General features: G+C 41.3%; 1 protein-coding gene across 1 annotated transcript in view; it reads right to left on the bottom strand.

Annotated features, from left to right (window-relative positions):
• Positions 1-13,016, bottom strand: part of top2a (DNA topoisomerase II alpha) — a 28,849-nt gene extending 15,833 nt beyond the window's left edge. The window contains exons 1-21 of the mRNA XM_084078889.1: positions 12,845-13,016; positions 11,196-11,342; positions 10,842-10,932; positions 10,642-10,705; positions 10,373-10,518; positions 9,920-10,017; positions 9,612-9,824; positions 8,534-8,707; positions 8,252-8,353; positions 7,591-7,728; positions 6,879-7,017; positions 6,560-6,717; positions 6,239-6,364; positions 5,708-5,818; positions 4,260-4,365; positions 4,033-4,142; positions 3,473-3,565; positions 3,185-3,299; positions 1,539-1,660; positions 759-907; positions 104-335 (exon numbers count right to left, since the gene is read on the bottom strand). Of these exons, the coding sequence (XP_083935015.1) occupies positions 104-335; positions 759-907; positions 1,539-1,660; positions 3,185-3,299; positions 3,473-3,565; positions 4,033-4,142; positions 4,260-4,365; positions 5,708-5,818; positions 6,239-6,364; positions 6,560-6,717; positions 6,879-7,017; positions 7,591-7,728; positions 8,252-8,353; positions 8,534-8,707; positions 9,612-9,824; positions 9,920-10,017; positions 10,373-10,518; positions 10,642-10,705; positions 10,842-10,932; positions 11,196-11,342; positions 12,845-12,868 (2,658 nt within the window). The 5' untranslated portion in view covers positions 12,869-13,016. The remainder of the gene's footprint in view (positions 1-103; positions 336-758; positions 908-1,538; positions 1,661-3,184; positions 3,300-3,472; positions 3,566-4,032; positions 4,143-4,259; positions 4,366-5,707; positions 5,819-6,238; positions 6,365-6,559; positions 6,718-6,878; positions 7,018-7,590; positions 7,729-8,251; positions 8,354-8,533; positions 8,708-9,611; positions 9,825-9,919; positions 10,018-10,372; positions 10,519-10,641; positions 10,706-10,841; positions 10,933-11,195; positions 11,343-12,844) is intronic.
• Positions 13,017-16,487: the final 3,471 nt, after the last annotated feature.

Below are 16,487 nucleotides of genomic sequence, written 5' to 3'. Positions count from 1 at the left end.
CATTAGTGCTAGATGGCAATAAGTCTAGGAACAGAAGTTTAGGTAGGGTTTGGTTAACATTAGGGTAAGGCTCTGTCCTGGGGGGGTCTAGGCAACTCCTCACCATGGGCAGTGGCTCTTCTCCGTTCAGCATACGGTGAACGTTGCTGACAATCTCCCTGATGTCGTAGTTGGGGATCTTGCAGGCCCAGCCGGTGCCAATGCCATCGGCTCCGTTAATCAGCACGAGGGGGATAATGGGTATGTACCATTCCGGCTCCACGCGCTGATTGTCGTCATAGTTGTTCTTGAGCAAGTTGTCGTCCACAGGGGGGAAGACGAGACGGGTCAGAGTGCTGTAGGGGAGAGAGGGGCAAAGATGACGCTTCCACCGTCACCACACTTTATTTGTATAGCATCGGTGATACATAGAATGTAGCTCAAGTTACATCAAATGAGCAGTAGATCAGTCATGTAATAGCAAAGGTCATGTAAGAGAAAATGTCAGATCTACCAGCTCACAATGCGTTGCGAGCTTGCAGATCTTCCATTTAATATTTCTGACAAATATGCCCAAAACAGGGATGACAGGGTTAATGTGGTGGTTGACATACATTTTTAAATACAATTGTTAAATTGTGATATTATCAAACAAACGTAGACACAGTCTACCAGAAGCAAGAATCAAATATATCAATGACCTTGAATTTGAATTGAATTGTGTACCCCCCCCGTTTGAACCCTATTTGAATTGAACCCTAGATATGAGGGCTTCTGACCTGAGCATGGTAAAGATGTATCGAGGGCTGGCAGAGTCCTTGCCACCATGGAGCCTTGTTCCAAACTGACCCTGGGGCTGCAACAGGTTCAAGTTGTTGCTTCCCACAAAGTCCTGAGCCAAGCCAACAATGGTCTGCATCAGAGAGGCCTGGGGAAAACAATTAAGCACATTAGTAAAATATTTGGGAGGATCATATTAGGGCTGAACAATTATGACGATTTCAATAGATTGTGATTATTGGTCCTGTTGATACGGTAGGCCATTTTTCCCCCCATGACACCATTGCATCTGCCATTTACAGACAGACTGTTTTGAACACCCAACACCCAACGTGAATAAATATACCTCCTTTAGTTAATTTATTAACCCATTAAAACCAGGAAAGCATCCGTGTCATTTTAGAGAGAGAGAGATATATAAATAGCAACATAGTTTTAAACTCTTAGGATTTAGAACAGTAGTTTAGCTGTGCTGTGAGCTTGTACATAGATGTTATTTTTGAAGATTTTTTGTATTTGTAGAATCGGCCTCAAGACTTAATGGGTTGAAAGGAGGCAGGACACATTATGGTTATTAATGGCGATCAAAATCAAACCCATTTAGAGGCTACAAAATGTAATGAGCTGGCCAACAATAAAAGGTTCCATAATATTAACAGCAACATGTGATGCATTGCTAAAAGCAGTGTGAATGGGTGAAAGCAATGCACATTGTGAAGCGCTCTCTTTACCATTTACAGTAAAGCTTATGTCATCACAACATTGGTGAGAAAGCTCACCTCGCCGTGGTGGTAGGCCGACATCTCGGCTACAGAACCGGCCAGCTGGGCCACCTTCACCTCCCGCTTATCGTTCCTCTTCATGCAGCAAAACAGCACCTTTCTCTGACCCGGCTTCAAACCTATAACGCAACAGGAAACACAGTACATGCATCACCATGATAAGTACAGTTCTGCAATGTCAGTAACCAGGTGGTGAATTCCAGGCAGCTACAGGTTAGATAGTGGAAGTAGATGGAGTGTGTACATCCTAGTGCGTACCTTGATTATTCGAATAGTCGACTGATCGACTGCCAATCTTTTTTTCATTATTCGACTGAGAGATTGGCCTAATTTGTTAAATTAATTAATTAATAGTTTGCCAAAAATAGGATATACATCATGATTTATTGTGAGAAACCAAGCGAGTATATGCTTTATTGGGAGAAACCAAGCAAGCATGTTAAATCAGACATTAAGCACCCCTACAGCCAAAATGGAGTGTTCCTCTATTGCATAACATCTTTTTTGCATGATTCGACAGAGATTGGCAGTCGAATCGGACTGATTCGACTGAACAATCTCAGTCGAATCATGGCAAAAATGTGTGTGTGTGTGTATGTACTATGTATGTGTGTATGTGTGTGTGTGTATATATATGTGTGTGTGTGTGTGTGTGTGTGTGTGTGTGTGTGTGTGTGTGTGTGTGTGTGTGTGTGTGTGTGTGTGTGTGTGTGTGTGTGTGTGTGTGTGTGTGTGTGTGTGTGTGTGTGTGTGTGTGTGTGTGTGTGTGTGTATATATATATATATATATATATATATATATATATATATATATATATATATATATATATATATATATATATATATATATATATATATATATATATATATATATATATATATATATATATATATATATATATATATATATATATATATATATATATATATATATATATATATATATATATATATATATATATATATATATATATATATATATATATATATATATATATATATATATATATATATATATATTAGTCGACATGGACAACATTTGGCCCATCAGATTCAACTATAGAAATCCTTAGTCAGGGACAGGCCTAGTGTACATGTTGTCAATAACAAATGTGTAATGCTGTGTTCTGCACAGCTATTTTACTCCGCAAATACAGCAATACCAAGTAGAGCCCGGCCGATATAAAAGTTTAGCTGATATATTAGTAATTATTTGACTTTTTGCAATTATTCAGCCAACTTGTTGAGTTTGTAGATCTACAAGCTCTGAATAGTGTTCAAGTGTCTCAAATAAAATACAATTCAGTAACAGTTTATGCGTGCATTTTGTATTTACTTGTTCATTGCATAATTTAAGTCGTCATTTTAATATATTGAAGTTTTATTTATATACATCTATACCAAAATGAGTTTGTTCATTTTCAGTAATTTCTTCGATTATAAAGTGATTACGTTCTCCAATGAAAAATGTTATCAAATTGATTTCAAGATAAAAAATATAGTCAAAACATTGGTAATCTATGATCCCAGACTCTCCAAAACCGGATCGGAAGAATCCGGCAACGGTCAGGCTTCTAAGCCACTCAATGACCATTATCAGACGAGGTCAGGCACACGTCAAGTATTATATCTATATCGCTTACCATCAACCAGGCAGGGGATCGACCTCTCGTTGTCAGCGTTGGAAAAGAGCACCAGCTCCTTGTTGACAAAGTCATTATACGAGAGAAACTTGGTCGCCTGACCGTACAGGTAATCCTGAGGGGGGAAAAGTGCAGAGACAATGGGAGATTACAGAAAATAGTTGACCTCTTGCCATGTTGTTTCACATATTTTTACAGAATTCTGTAATTTTTGCATACATTCCCTATACAAGCACAATGTACTCCCCCGTCAGAAAATGCAGTTTATTTAAAAGGTTTTGTAGGTACCTCTGGCAGGTTGTGTTCCCGTCGCTGCCGCCTTGTGTTCATGAAGGCTGTCAGCCAGTCTTTACGCTCATCAACCATCTTCTTACTGAAGGCCTGAGTGAAATGCAAGAATGAGATGAATGGTGCGGCGAGTCAACCCCGATTCCTGACCAATACCCAGTATAATACCATTATGATCTAACCTTTATGCTAATTGGGGTGATACCATATAATAATTTTGTCTGGAAGGGAGAATGATCCAAAAGCAAAGCAATTCCATAACATTTTGGGGCTTGCAATATTTAAGTAATATTTTAGGTCAGGATGGTACAAAGTATATTAGCCACAGTTAAAAACTGATTTTAATCAAGTAGCAGGTGATCATCATTAAATGACCCCATGGCCTATTGGTACTACACCATATTGTATGGCAAAAAAGGTCATGAAAATACCATCAGTTGTTGACCAGAATTCATTAAGATTTCAGGCATATTATGTTCTGCCAAATTCAAAACATTTTGATAGTTGCCTCAACGACACGGAGCCAGGACACTGGTAACAGAAAGATGGAGACATTGTACCAGGGCGATTGCCTCGTCGTCTGCGGGCCCAGAGTACTTGAATGGAATGCGATGCCTCTGCATGTCGGTGAAGTACTCCTTCGCCTCCTTGGCTGTGCTGGTACCCAACCCTAGATAGACACAGCATGTTAGACGTGCCAACACTCCAGCAATTTAGAGATGCTCATGTGAAATAAGAGGGCTTACTTGTTCTGAATTCTACTACCACACAGGGGTTTGAGACAAACCTTTGTAGTATTTTATCCTCCAAGATTTTATGTTGGACTGCTTCGCCTTCCACTCGTCAAATTCGGGGATACTATAGAAAGACAACTCCGATTTCTTGGTAGTGGCCTGAAGGAAGAGTTACAATAAGATCACTTGAAAGACGTTTTTTGTCGTGTGTCGTGAAGTTCAATGTACCCTACTAGTGTAATCCATCCAGTCAAACACCTTGTAGATGCAACTGCCCACTGTAGAACTTTCAGTTGTTTTGAAATCTTGTCAGAAGATGGCAGCCTTGTTGCATATACAAACTGTTTCTACTGGTTTGGAGCATGTGTGGGGTTAGACTGTACACCAATACTGCTAGTTTTGAGAGGGGTTGCAAAAGGGGGAAATATCACTCATATTTCCTCCCCACCATGTACTTTCTTCTTACCCCTCTGCTTTGCAAGATTTTATGGAGAGAGTGAGTGTGTGAGAGATATGGCGCAATGGTTCAGTTAGCCCGTGGTTCGGTTCAAACCTCGTTTTTTGGGTCACGGTTTTATTACTGTTAAAAAAAATATTAGCATAGAAACATTTTTCTATTCAGACACATTCCAGTATTTTCTGCCTTGTATTATTTAAGGAAATAAATTACCTTTACTTTTATTATTATGCTCAGGGCAAAGAAATGCACCTTATGTCACTATGCCTCACATGTGTGCGGGGAAGGTACTGTCGCAAAGAAAAACATCACGTCAAAGTTTAATTTACAGCAATTAATTAATCTCTGCATAAGGATTTAAGGAGGTTATGCTTATAACGCTTACAAGAACTGTTCCTATCTACAGTCATGGAGTACTTTGTTGGAACTGGTCTGATGGAAATAACTTTTAATGAGATCCTGCTACAGTGGGGAGGACAACAACATCACATAGTCTAATCATGCTCATTTATTAATCTGATGGTGTTGCCCGCCAAATATAGACAATCTACAGTCTCACAATGTGTTGTGATGCTTGTCGATTGGCTGTTTTTGGCCAGCAACACCAGCTGGATTCACTTGCGGGTCACGGGGATCCCCGCAAGTGAATCCAGCTTGCTCATATTATCTTCAGGACACAGACATTAATGCCTACTGCTAAATTTAATTGCAAAACCGAAATTCTGTGGTTCATAAAGGCGTACTGAACCGTGCAGGTCGAACCATACAGTTCGGTTTTAAGCCGAGAACCGCACCACCTCTACTGTGTAAAAGATCTTACATATACTTATTGAGATCAGACAAATAGTAGATGTCAGGAACATACATATAGTAGATGTCAGGAACATATAGGCCAACAAAAACGGACTATAATTATCACTTTGCCACTTTGCCTGCGAGTACACATGTACAGCCCAACACTTGAGAAAATTGCAGTTTGCCTGCTCACGATTATCCCTGGTGAAGAGGCTATGGACAAAAGCATATATTTTACTAAGCCTGTACCTTAATGATGGGAGTGATGAACTCTTCCAAGAAGTTGTGGCGCAGCAGGGAAGGCCAGTTGTGATGGATGAAGTTAATCAGCAGACCTTTGATATGGGATCCATCCTGATCCTGTTAGTCAGAAGAGAAGCAGACAGCACCCGGTTACACAACACTGAGCTCTTAATCATTTAAGCCCCATTTTGTTTTTAAATGTAATTTTACTTTTCCTGACCTAAAAGCTCATAACGCATTGCACTGCGGCATGTTGTGAGCTATTTACAAAATTGTTTTGCCTGCCAGGGTTAAAGTGGTTATAAGAATTACGATCCTTTAGATCAATGCACTTCCCAACTTTTATCTACTTCCTAAAAAGATCATTTTATGGATTTTTTTTATGGTTGCTTTAGACAGTAAAGTTAAGTGTGGCAGATAAATAGGGGTGACCATGCAACACAGGTCTCCAAGATAGGAATTGAAAACAGGATGTTTGAAGTTAACTGCCAAGGATTTATTGTCAGTGGTGAATGTGAAATTAAATTGTGAGCACACCTGATCTGTCATGATCATGAGTTTGCCGTAGCGCAGCGACTTCAGCGAGTCCGGGTCGCTGTAGTTTTTCTTGTATTGGAGGCCCATGATCTTGATGATGTTGTTGATCTCGGCATTCTCCATAATCTGAAAATGATGTATTGAGTATTCAGCTGCTTGTTTAACACCGTCATAGGATTACAAAGCCATTTCTTCATATCAAAAATACAAGTGCATGAATAACAAATCTACAAATGTCTACAGTAGCAGGATTTGTTTTCCGACTTCCAACAGCACATTACAGGACCCGAGCATACACTCTGAACCTGAAAAGCTGCCAACCTGTTTGTGAGTAGCTTCCCGAACGTTCAGCATTTTTCCCCTGAGGGGGAAGACCCCGTAGCGGTCCCTGCCGACCACGCCCAGACCAGACACAGCCAGAGTCTTGGCTGAGTCTCCCTCGGTGAGGATCAGAGTGCAGCCAGACGAGTTCTTCCCACCTGGGGGAGGATGGGGTTATAATAAATTAGTTTGTCACTCGCTTGACTTTGACAAATCTACACCAACATTCAGCAATGAGCGGGTTGAATTTCAAGAAATCTTTATTACAAGCCCATTTTGTAATGAAACTCAATATCATTTGTGTTGACTAGCTGTTTACCTGCATCATTGGCGTCATCCAACTTTGGCACGCCCTTGATTTTGGTGTGTTTGACAGCTGAGCACTTCTTATTGAGTTGTGCCTGAGCCTTAAACTTCACCCAGTTCATGATGCTCTCCACGATCCCACAGTTCGTTGCCTGAAGGAGTAAAGAAACTCAGTGTTGGGAGTGCTTCCAGAAAGCACTGTGTGGCTTAAGGAGGCCACGCCGTTGTTAGGCAACAAACAGTCGAACGGTCAGAAACCGCTTATTGCTAATCTGTAGCTGCAGTCCAGAATCTAAATGAATGAATACAATTTTAATTTAACCAATCTGTATGGTATGTTAATACAATATAGCTAGTACATCCACAGTGGTCTCCCTACTCTTCCACTGAGACATTTCTAAACTGGTTTCGCGTAGACACCTACTGATTGACAATGTCATTAAAGTTATTCAAAGCAGACTGGACATCATTGGAATTACCTCTATTGATTGAGAGGGACAATGAACAGACAAAACTTAAGCACCTTTTGGGAAATTTACTGACTACAGAGATGGAGACCACACCTCTCTGAAAGCACATCACAATGATCACTTAAACCTGTTAAACCTATATGTTGTTATACCTTTCAGTCCGGGACACACATATGTGTGATTTTATATAATGGTAACGGAGCCTAAATAAAGTGTTGGATACAGGATAAAGAGCTGTGGTTTCTTTTTTCATACCTGTTTGATGAACGTGGCACTGAGAGAACAGGTCGATCCGAAGCTCTTCTGCTGAAGAGTCATGTTCTCTTTAGTCTGAGAGTCAAAGGTGGGGTTCTCAACCAGGCAGTTGACAAACAGCCACATGTGGTTTTTCACCTGGATAGAAGAGTACAGCATGTCACTTATATAGCGAGTGCATGTTTCCAAGTTTCACCCTAATTCTAAGTCCAGCTAAACATGGTGGAAAATGGGAATGGGCCCAAGTAAGCTGTTGGGAGCTTGTAGATCTGCCATTTTCGACATTATTTTAAATAATAGCGGCAAAGGTTTCAAGTAATGGTGATCTAGATTTAACCAATTAAAAATAGCAGATATACAAGCTCATAGCGCGGCAAATCTTTGAATATGTATTGTTTTCAAGCAAACATTTTTAACTGAAATCTTTGCTTCTGGGAGTCCCTGGAACAAAATATCTTAGATGGGGGTCTGCGGACAAAAACATAAACTTTTTCATGGCAAGGACCCCCAAAATTATGAGCACCACTGATATAGAAACATACGTTTTTTCGGAATACTGTTGGGATTTAGAAGACATTTTTAGAATCTGCATCATGTCTTAATGGGTTAAAGTCAGACAGTACTAGTGCAGCTGTGGTACAGGTAAGCTGTGGGAGTGTACCTGGAACGGCTTGACTGCTACACCGGCTTTGTTCTTCTTCTTCACAACCTCAATGAGCTTGGACACCACCTGGTCGGCCACGTAGTCTGTGTGCCTCCCTCCCTGGGGTTCAGAGGACACAAACATGTCAGAGTTCAATGAGTGCCTCCAAATAGGTCCAAATCCTCAAAGCTCCACACTTTGCTGCCAAAGGAACACGTCCTGCTAATTCAAATACATCCCCCCAGAATGCTTTCTGCTCTTCGCTGAGGACGGAAACGGATATACACAGCAAATCGTTACCTTGGTGGTGGCAATACTGTTGACGAAGCTGACTTGCTGGAAGCCCTTCTCACTCATGGTTAAGCACACCTCCCAGCGCGGGTTGACCAGCTCATGGATCACAACGAGGGGCCCGCCCAGCTCATCTGTCTTGTCCTTCAAGTACAGGTCTACGTAGTTGCGGAAACTTGTCACCTGGAAGATATAGGGCATGGTTATGTAAGCCTGCAAGTGCAGATGGATAAACAAAGTACATTAAAAAGCTTAACAGTTGTTCCAACATAAGTGGGAGAGCAGCTGCTCAAATTTGAAAGTTTCAGACTGATGAAGGAACATAAGAGCTGTTGGGATGTGTTGAACTAAACAAAACATTTATTGACCCCCAAATCAGAACAGTGGGGTTTTAATAAATATAGAATTCACATTCAATTTTTGGGGAAAGAAAAATGATGTTCATATGGTTTGGGTTACATCCTTCACCTTTTGTTCAATGGACCCCAGCCACATACAGGTGATGTTATGCTTGCTTATGTAGAGCACCGAAGTCTGACATCACTGCCGCTAGAAACCGCTATCCCCTGGGACACAGTAGTTTTTTCTATTGGAATTCCTAGATTGCGTCATAAGAACTGTGTTCCAAAGACTAGACTAGACCATACCCGGTGAAGGGCGCAGGCGAAAGTAGTTGCAAACTTGGGGTTATTGCACGTCCTGTTGCGCAGGACGTGCAATAACGACGAGAATTGTTATTTTTGGAGCACAGTTCTTAAGGACACGATCTAAGAGTTCCCTGGGAATTCCAATAGAAGAAATTACTCTGTGACCCTGGGTAGCGGGAGTGACATCAGGATTTCGGTACTGTATAGCTCTCCTGCCACTTAGTGATATCAGATTACGAATACATCACTAGATGGCGGTAGTAAACTAGGCTACCGCAGCTCACAACTGAGGACACTGGCAAGTATTGTGGACATCATAGACATCCTTATGACTAATGAAAACCAGGTTGAATATCTACCTAGTACCTAGTATGGAATTTGTGTTCAGCAATTAAGCTTAGAAACAAGGTATAAGTTAATGAAGGAGCATGTCAACTTACAGGCAGTCGCTTGCCATTAAAGAACACACGGACCCCCTTAGAGGTGCCGGCAATGTCATAGGCTCGCCTGGTCATGAGGGCCACAGTGTCCCTGTCCAGGACAGACATTTTGAACTTGGGCAGATCAGGCTGGAAGGTGATGCAGGTGAACTCCTCCCCGTCGAAGGATTTGATCTCGTGAGCCGCAGTACGACCCATGTTGTCGTACCAGGTCTGCGAAGGACATGAGCAGGGAGACGATCAAGGTTAACAATTCATTCAGGGTAAGTATGAGTCAGAATCAAGGGTGGCTCAATTTTCATCCCTACCTGCTTGAAAGTCTTCTTAGATTCCTTGCAGGCAGTCTGCACAGTGAACTTGGTGCTGAAGATGTTGCATAGCTTGGCACCGTATCCATTACGTCCACCTACAAGAGCAAGAGACCGGATGAAGATGCTATACAAGTTTCTTGAAAAGCCATTTTCTAGCTAGGCGGAAACCTTCATGTCCAAAACCTGTACTTTTCAGGAAATGGAAATTCATTGGTTATTTATAAAACCCACAGACTCAACCACTTTTAACCTGGCATAAAATTATAGGCCAAGTGTCAAAATAAAAAAAAATGTATAGCGAAAATAGCCGATTTACAAGTGCATGGAGATACAAGGTTCTACCCCCCCCCCCCCCTGACAGCGACAATATTTTCCTCAGGTCCTTAATACCATGACTATGTCAGTCAGCCTTTTAAAAATCAAATAAGGTTGGTTCTAAAGAAGACGTACCTGTGACTTTCTTCTGATCATCATCATAGTTGCTTGAGGTGAGCAGCTGTCCAAAAATGAGTGCTGGCACAAAGACCTTCTCCACCTTGTGCTCCACCACAGGGATACCCTTCCCGTTGTTCCACACGCTGATAATGTTGTTCTCACTGGGAAACAGGGTAGAAATAGTAACCGTTCTTATCAGATCCTGACTATGGAGGTGGCCTAGCATTTACAGTTGGTCACCATTTTGACTTTTAATCACTGGCCGCACAAAGGTTTTTACTCACGGGTCAATGTTGATCTTGATGCAGGACATGCTCTGGTCCCTCTGCTTATTGTCAGCAGCATTCACTGAGAAGAGAACATTGAGAACAGCTGTATTCAACTGGACATTTTAGTAACACTTGCCTTAGAGACAATACAGTAGGTAGGTTTGAGGGTGACAAAATATTGGACAGGGCAGTATTATCCTAGGGCTTTTACTCACCTAGGATCTCATCAAAGATCTTGTAGAGCCCTGGCACAAATTTTACTTCACGGCAGTTCAGTCCCTCCTCTTCATCATACACCCACATTTGCTATGAAGAAGTTACTCGTGTCATTACAAGACATGAAACTCATGATAAACATCTGTGTATAATAGGTCCATTGTGGAAAACCACCAATGGACCAATACCAGCTGATTCTCACTTTGCAGAGTCAGCCAGTTATTTTTCAGGTTGCATGTGTATGAAATGTGTTACATTTGCAGTAGTCATGTTTCCAGAAGTAGTAAACGTCACTGAACTTGGCCATCTTTTCCAGTGATGTAAACATGTAAATACAGGTTGTTTCAAGTTACCTGTGTGACCGGCTCCACCGAACCAATGTAGGAGTCCGGTCTGAGCAGAATGTGCTCAAGCTGGGTCTTCTTTTGGTAGATTCTCTCCACAGACAAACGCTTGGGATCTTTTTTGGTCCTCTCCACCTGCTTGTTCTCGAACATGTTCTGTTGGAAACAGAGTGTGGTTCATTTTGGAGATGCGTTTTTTTTTTTTTTTTGCATTAATGTCCAATTTCATCAGGGAACCATTATGTTGTGAACACAGACAAAGTGCTGAAAACGGTACTGTATTAACGTTTTAGAACTTTTTGCACTTAACTTATCTTACCAAAACTTCAAGTGTTAGAGTATAGGGTTGGTACCAAGGCAGGTCCCAATTTTTTTCAAAATGGGGGAAATAGGGGGATACTGCTGAACTAAGCTCAACTAAAGAGCTTACACCGTCTGCCGCAGATTGCCTGCAGTGTGTTCTGTCCCCTCTCTTTTTAATCGTTGTACATCCACATCCTTTATGTATAGGTGTATAATTCTGAGTGTGCAATTAAGGGTACATTTGTACTCTCAAAGTTATGGGGTTCTTGAAATTAAAAAGTTGCGAACCACTGTGCTACACTAAATGGAGTAGAGCCTTCATTAGCATCATTGATAACCCCTGTGAAGTTAGTACGGAAGAGGCCCAATGTCTTTCCCATATGGCTGCTGTGCATAGAGCCGATTGCTTTACAACAGAATCACCTTTTCTCAGCATGTTAATATCATCACAACTAGCGCCACCACCAAATGCCAACAGGAAGATAAGGCCTTTCTTTGCAAGTGAGGCTAATTCTATATAACATCATGAGTGGAAAACAACAGACTCACGGTAGACTCACAAATCATCATATTCTGCACCAAAATACATTAATTGAACACATGACTACTAGACACTAGACTTCTGTGGGTGTCACACGAGCCCTTTTTGATCATTATTTGAGTTTTCCTCGAAAATGGAACCGATAAAATGCAAAATGGCAGTATCATACGTTGCACGAAGACGTGTATAAAAATGCTATGTCGACAAACATTTTAGCAGTGGTGGAAAGTAACTAAGTACATGTACTCAATTACTGTACCAATTTTGAGGTGTTTGTACTTTACTTAGCCCCTACGGAACCTCTCCCTCCGCTGTATAGCTGTCGGGGCTATACAGCGGAGGGAGAGGTTCCGTCGGAGCTATACTTTACTTATTTCCAATTCCCAACATATTTGACCACTTTAGTTACTTGTTACTTTGTAGATTTAGCTTACAAAACACACCATTTCAGCCCTTAAACTGTGCCTATTTTCAAAGGATGTGTGTACATTTCATATACTTTGGAAAACTTGTGAAATGGGACAGCCTGCACAATTGAGTACTTTTACTTTTGGTACTTTACTCAAGCACATTTTGAATTCCGGACTTATCTGTAACAGTATCACATTGCAGTATTGATACTTTTAAAGTAAAAAAAAAAAAAAAAAGCACTTTTTCCACCGCTGCATTTTAGATGCACAATCTACAATGTTTTGCATGGAGTTAGTTAGCTTGAAGAGGAGTCGTTTCTGTTTTTCCCTCCTTCCTAAAGCTAAGTTAGCTTTTAGCACCGTGTGTGCTACTCTATTTTCAACTCTATGGTGCTACTGCCTACCTTCAGGGGTGCAGCCTGTGCCATGTTTCCTTTCCGTGGAGTTTTCGTATGATAAACGATAACCTATATATTGTTATCCCGCCTAAAAGCTACACAATGTGTAGGTTCGACGCAAACAAACTACGAACCGAGGCGGTTGTTCGTACGTTACCGACGACGACGACTGTTTGAAAAATACTGTACAGTGTCCAAACAGAGGGTGGAACAGTTCCTGCTCGCGCCAACCACTCAAATTCCCTTGACTGACAGCCGCGTAGACCAATCAGAGGAAACGTTTTGTTGCTTTCATTTCCATTGGACGTTTACAAACCAGCGTTGCCAGATTGTGTGAGAGAAACAAGCAACCAGGTCTATGAAAACAAGGCCAAAAGAAGCGACTAGGCTTAAATCATAAGCACACCGGCTGTTTGAAAATAGCCGATCTACAAGCTCACGACGCGTCGAAATGTGACGCGTTGTGAGCTTGTAGATCTGCTATTTTCAAAAAGAAATCTTGGAGAAAAAAAGTGAAACATGTATATTTTTTAGACATTTTAACAACACAAATCCTGTATGAGGGTCCCTGGATAATTCCATATTAAAATATATACAATATATAAATACAATATTTTAGAACCACTGGTTTAAACAACATTAGGAAGCAAGCCCACAATAAGCAACTACCCTTTAAAACAAGCCCAAAAAAACGCAACCCGCAACTTAACTACCAATAATTTACAAGGAACTTCACAGAAAAAGAAGCCCAAAGTCGCTTATAATAAGCGGACATGGCAACACTGTTTCTACAAATCACGTACGTTGAAACGGTTGGAGCCAAGGGGTTTAGCCCGCCCCCTGCTACTCGTCGTCCAATCCGATTATCCGATGCCAGACAAATCCCAGGCTACGTCATACTCAAGTACATTCTGGTCCGATCAATGGCTCTGTCCTGTTCTGATGTATTTTATGTGTTGATCCATATTATACAAATTAAACATTCCGTTATTATGTGCATGCATGTCGAGAGGTTTTGGACGTACCAAGAACATTTAAGTGAAGTCAAATATAAAAATGCAAGTAAATGATGTACAGTGTGTGTGTGTGTGTGTGTGTGTGTGTGTGTGTGTGTGTGTGTGCGCGCGCGCGCGTGTGTGTGTGTGTGCGCGCGTGCGTGTGCGCGTGCGTGCGTGCGTGTGTGTGTGTGTGTGTGTGTGTGTGTGTGTGAGTGTGTGTGTGTGTGTGTGTGTGTGTGTGCGCGCGCGCGCGCGCGCGTGTGCGTGTGTGTGCACCAAAATAATATGACTTAATATTATATATGACATAATGAGACAACCAGTAGATGGGGCAATAACCTTTTCTATTCTTTTTCTTTTTTGTAACCCAAAATAGGGCATCCATTCCAAGTAAATTAAATTATTTATAGGGGCCTTTGTGTCTGTCCTGTTGTCTTCCCAAGTTTACATCCCTGTGTTAACATGAATGACATGTGTAAAAAATAAATGGGGCAATGCAAAAATAACATCAAGTATGAACATGTGATTTTAAATTGTTTTAATCATACAATTTAATGGACACACTTTTTCCGCTGCAGTTGTTATGGCTAACTCCCAGCAGTGCCATCCATGATTGATCTCCTCTGCCTGTCCAGGGTCAGGAGAGGGCGTAAGTGTCTCTCCATAAAAACTTTACGGACCCACTGCTGCAACCTGGCTGTGGTTTGTCCTCATGGATGAGGTGCTGGGACAGAGGCCTTCCACCACACCCTTGTCCTAATGGCCTCCATCCCTAAGGACATGCCAGGGCCAAATACAGCAACTAAGGAGGAAAACCAGCCAGAGCAAGAGAGAAAGAAAAAGAGAGGATAAGTTTGTTGGACTAGTAAAGGAAGACATGAGGCTGTACAGAGAAGCAGAAGATTGTTCTTTAAGGAAGGCCCTCACAAAATACCATGGTTTTACATATTTATTGTTAAATTAATCTTGAGGTAGGGGTTCGGGTTAGCCTGGTAAACCCTCCCTCCGGAAATCTCATTTCCATTTGATTCCTGGAATCAAATGGAAATGAGATTTCCGGAGGGAGGGTTTACCAGGCTACGCTCGGGTGGCACAGGGGCAACATTTCCTGCCCACCACACCACCAGGAAGAAGTTCCTCCGCGGTGCATCCAGCTTGGTTGTGTGCTTCAAAGAACACAATTGGACATGTTCGCTGGAGGAAATCCAGGCGGTGAAGGCACTCTTACAGGTTTGTCAGGGCGCCTCTTCAGAGGGGTGTGGACCAACAGTATAGGAGGAATAGTGTACGTCCACATTCATTACGTCGTCCCAATGAAAATCCAAATCCTTACAGTCAGGTGAAAAGAAGTGGTCTTGATGTCACTTGTATCAGAGACACGTGGCTGTCTGTGCTCTGCACTGGGATTATAAAACACAGGGAATCTGGAATTGGCAGAACAACTAAATGAGAAGAAAAAGGACAACATAATTGTAAGGAAAATCATATTAACGTTTTAGAGTCTTCTACTAAGGTCTAGGGAGAAAGGATTCCAGAATTCCAATCGGATTATAGGGCTGACTAGATTCTTATTGTAATGAGATTAGAGAAACAAGATTAAACTGATCAGGTGTCAGGTTATTACCAGCCGTGACAGCGTGGCTGGTATTGTTTCCACCTTGTGAGTCTGTGTGGTGTTTATCATAGGTCAGTTTAAAATGGCAGCATCCCTGGTTATTGAGGTGGGATATCTATACTGTATGTGTCTGTCTGTCTGTCTGTCTGTCTGTCTGTCTGTCTGTCTGTCTGTCTGTCTGTCTGTCTGTCTGTGTGTGTGTGTGTGTGTGTGTGTGTGTGTGTGTGTGTGTGTGTGTGTGTGTGTGTGTGTGTGTGTGTGTGTGTGTGTGTGTGTGTGTGTGTGTGTGTGTGTGTGTGTGTGTGTGTGTGTGTGTGTGTGTTTGTGTAAAAAATATATATACTATATAAAAATACTATGGAGAAAATGTATACACATACAAAATGTATGTACAATACCATGGCTGACACTACAAATAGAGATGGTATTGATGCCGTTATGGTCCATTAAACTCTGTGCTTTGAGTTTGAAACAGGGACACTAAGTGTCTGAAAATAGGTACCCATTTGAAGTAGCTGAGAGCAGTGGTGGAAAAAGTACTCAAATGTTTACTTAGTAAAAGTAAAGGTATCGATACTGCAATGCAGAAATACTCTGTTAGAAGTAAAAGTCCGGTATTCAAAATGTACTAGAGTAAAAGTACAGAAGTATTGGCATCAAAATATACTTAAAGTACCAAAAGTAAAAGTACTAATTCTGCAGAATGTCCTGCAGAATGAATTTCACAGGTTTCAAATGTATAAAATGTATAAAAATCTTTTGAAAATTACAGAGCTTGTATCGTCTATTTTCAAATAAAAGTAAAAGTATAACAAATTTGAAATACTCCAGTGAAGTAAAAGTACCTCAAAATTGTACTTAAGTAAACGTACTTAGTTACTTTCCCACCACTGGCTGAGAGACATAGCGTTGCAGCGGCATGGACACTACCACCTGCTTTCCTCTTTATTTATTGATGGACCTGTGTTTTCACAGGCCTTGATGCAGTTGGACATCTGTGGCAACAGTGGGAGATGGAAGCTGGATGTGTCACAGA

The sequence above is a fragment of the Gymnoscopelus microlampas genome, assembly GCF_963454915.1.
Source record: "Gymnoscopelus microlampas genome assembly, chromosome: 14".
NCBI classification, from domain to species: Eukaryota; Metazoa; Chordata; class Actinopteri; order Myctophiformes; family Myctophidae; genus Gymnoscopelus; species Gymnoscopelus microlampas.
Note: the sequence above shows the minus strand (reverse complement) of the source record. Positions and strands in the feature narration are given on the sequence as shown.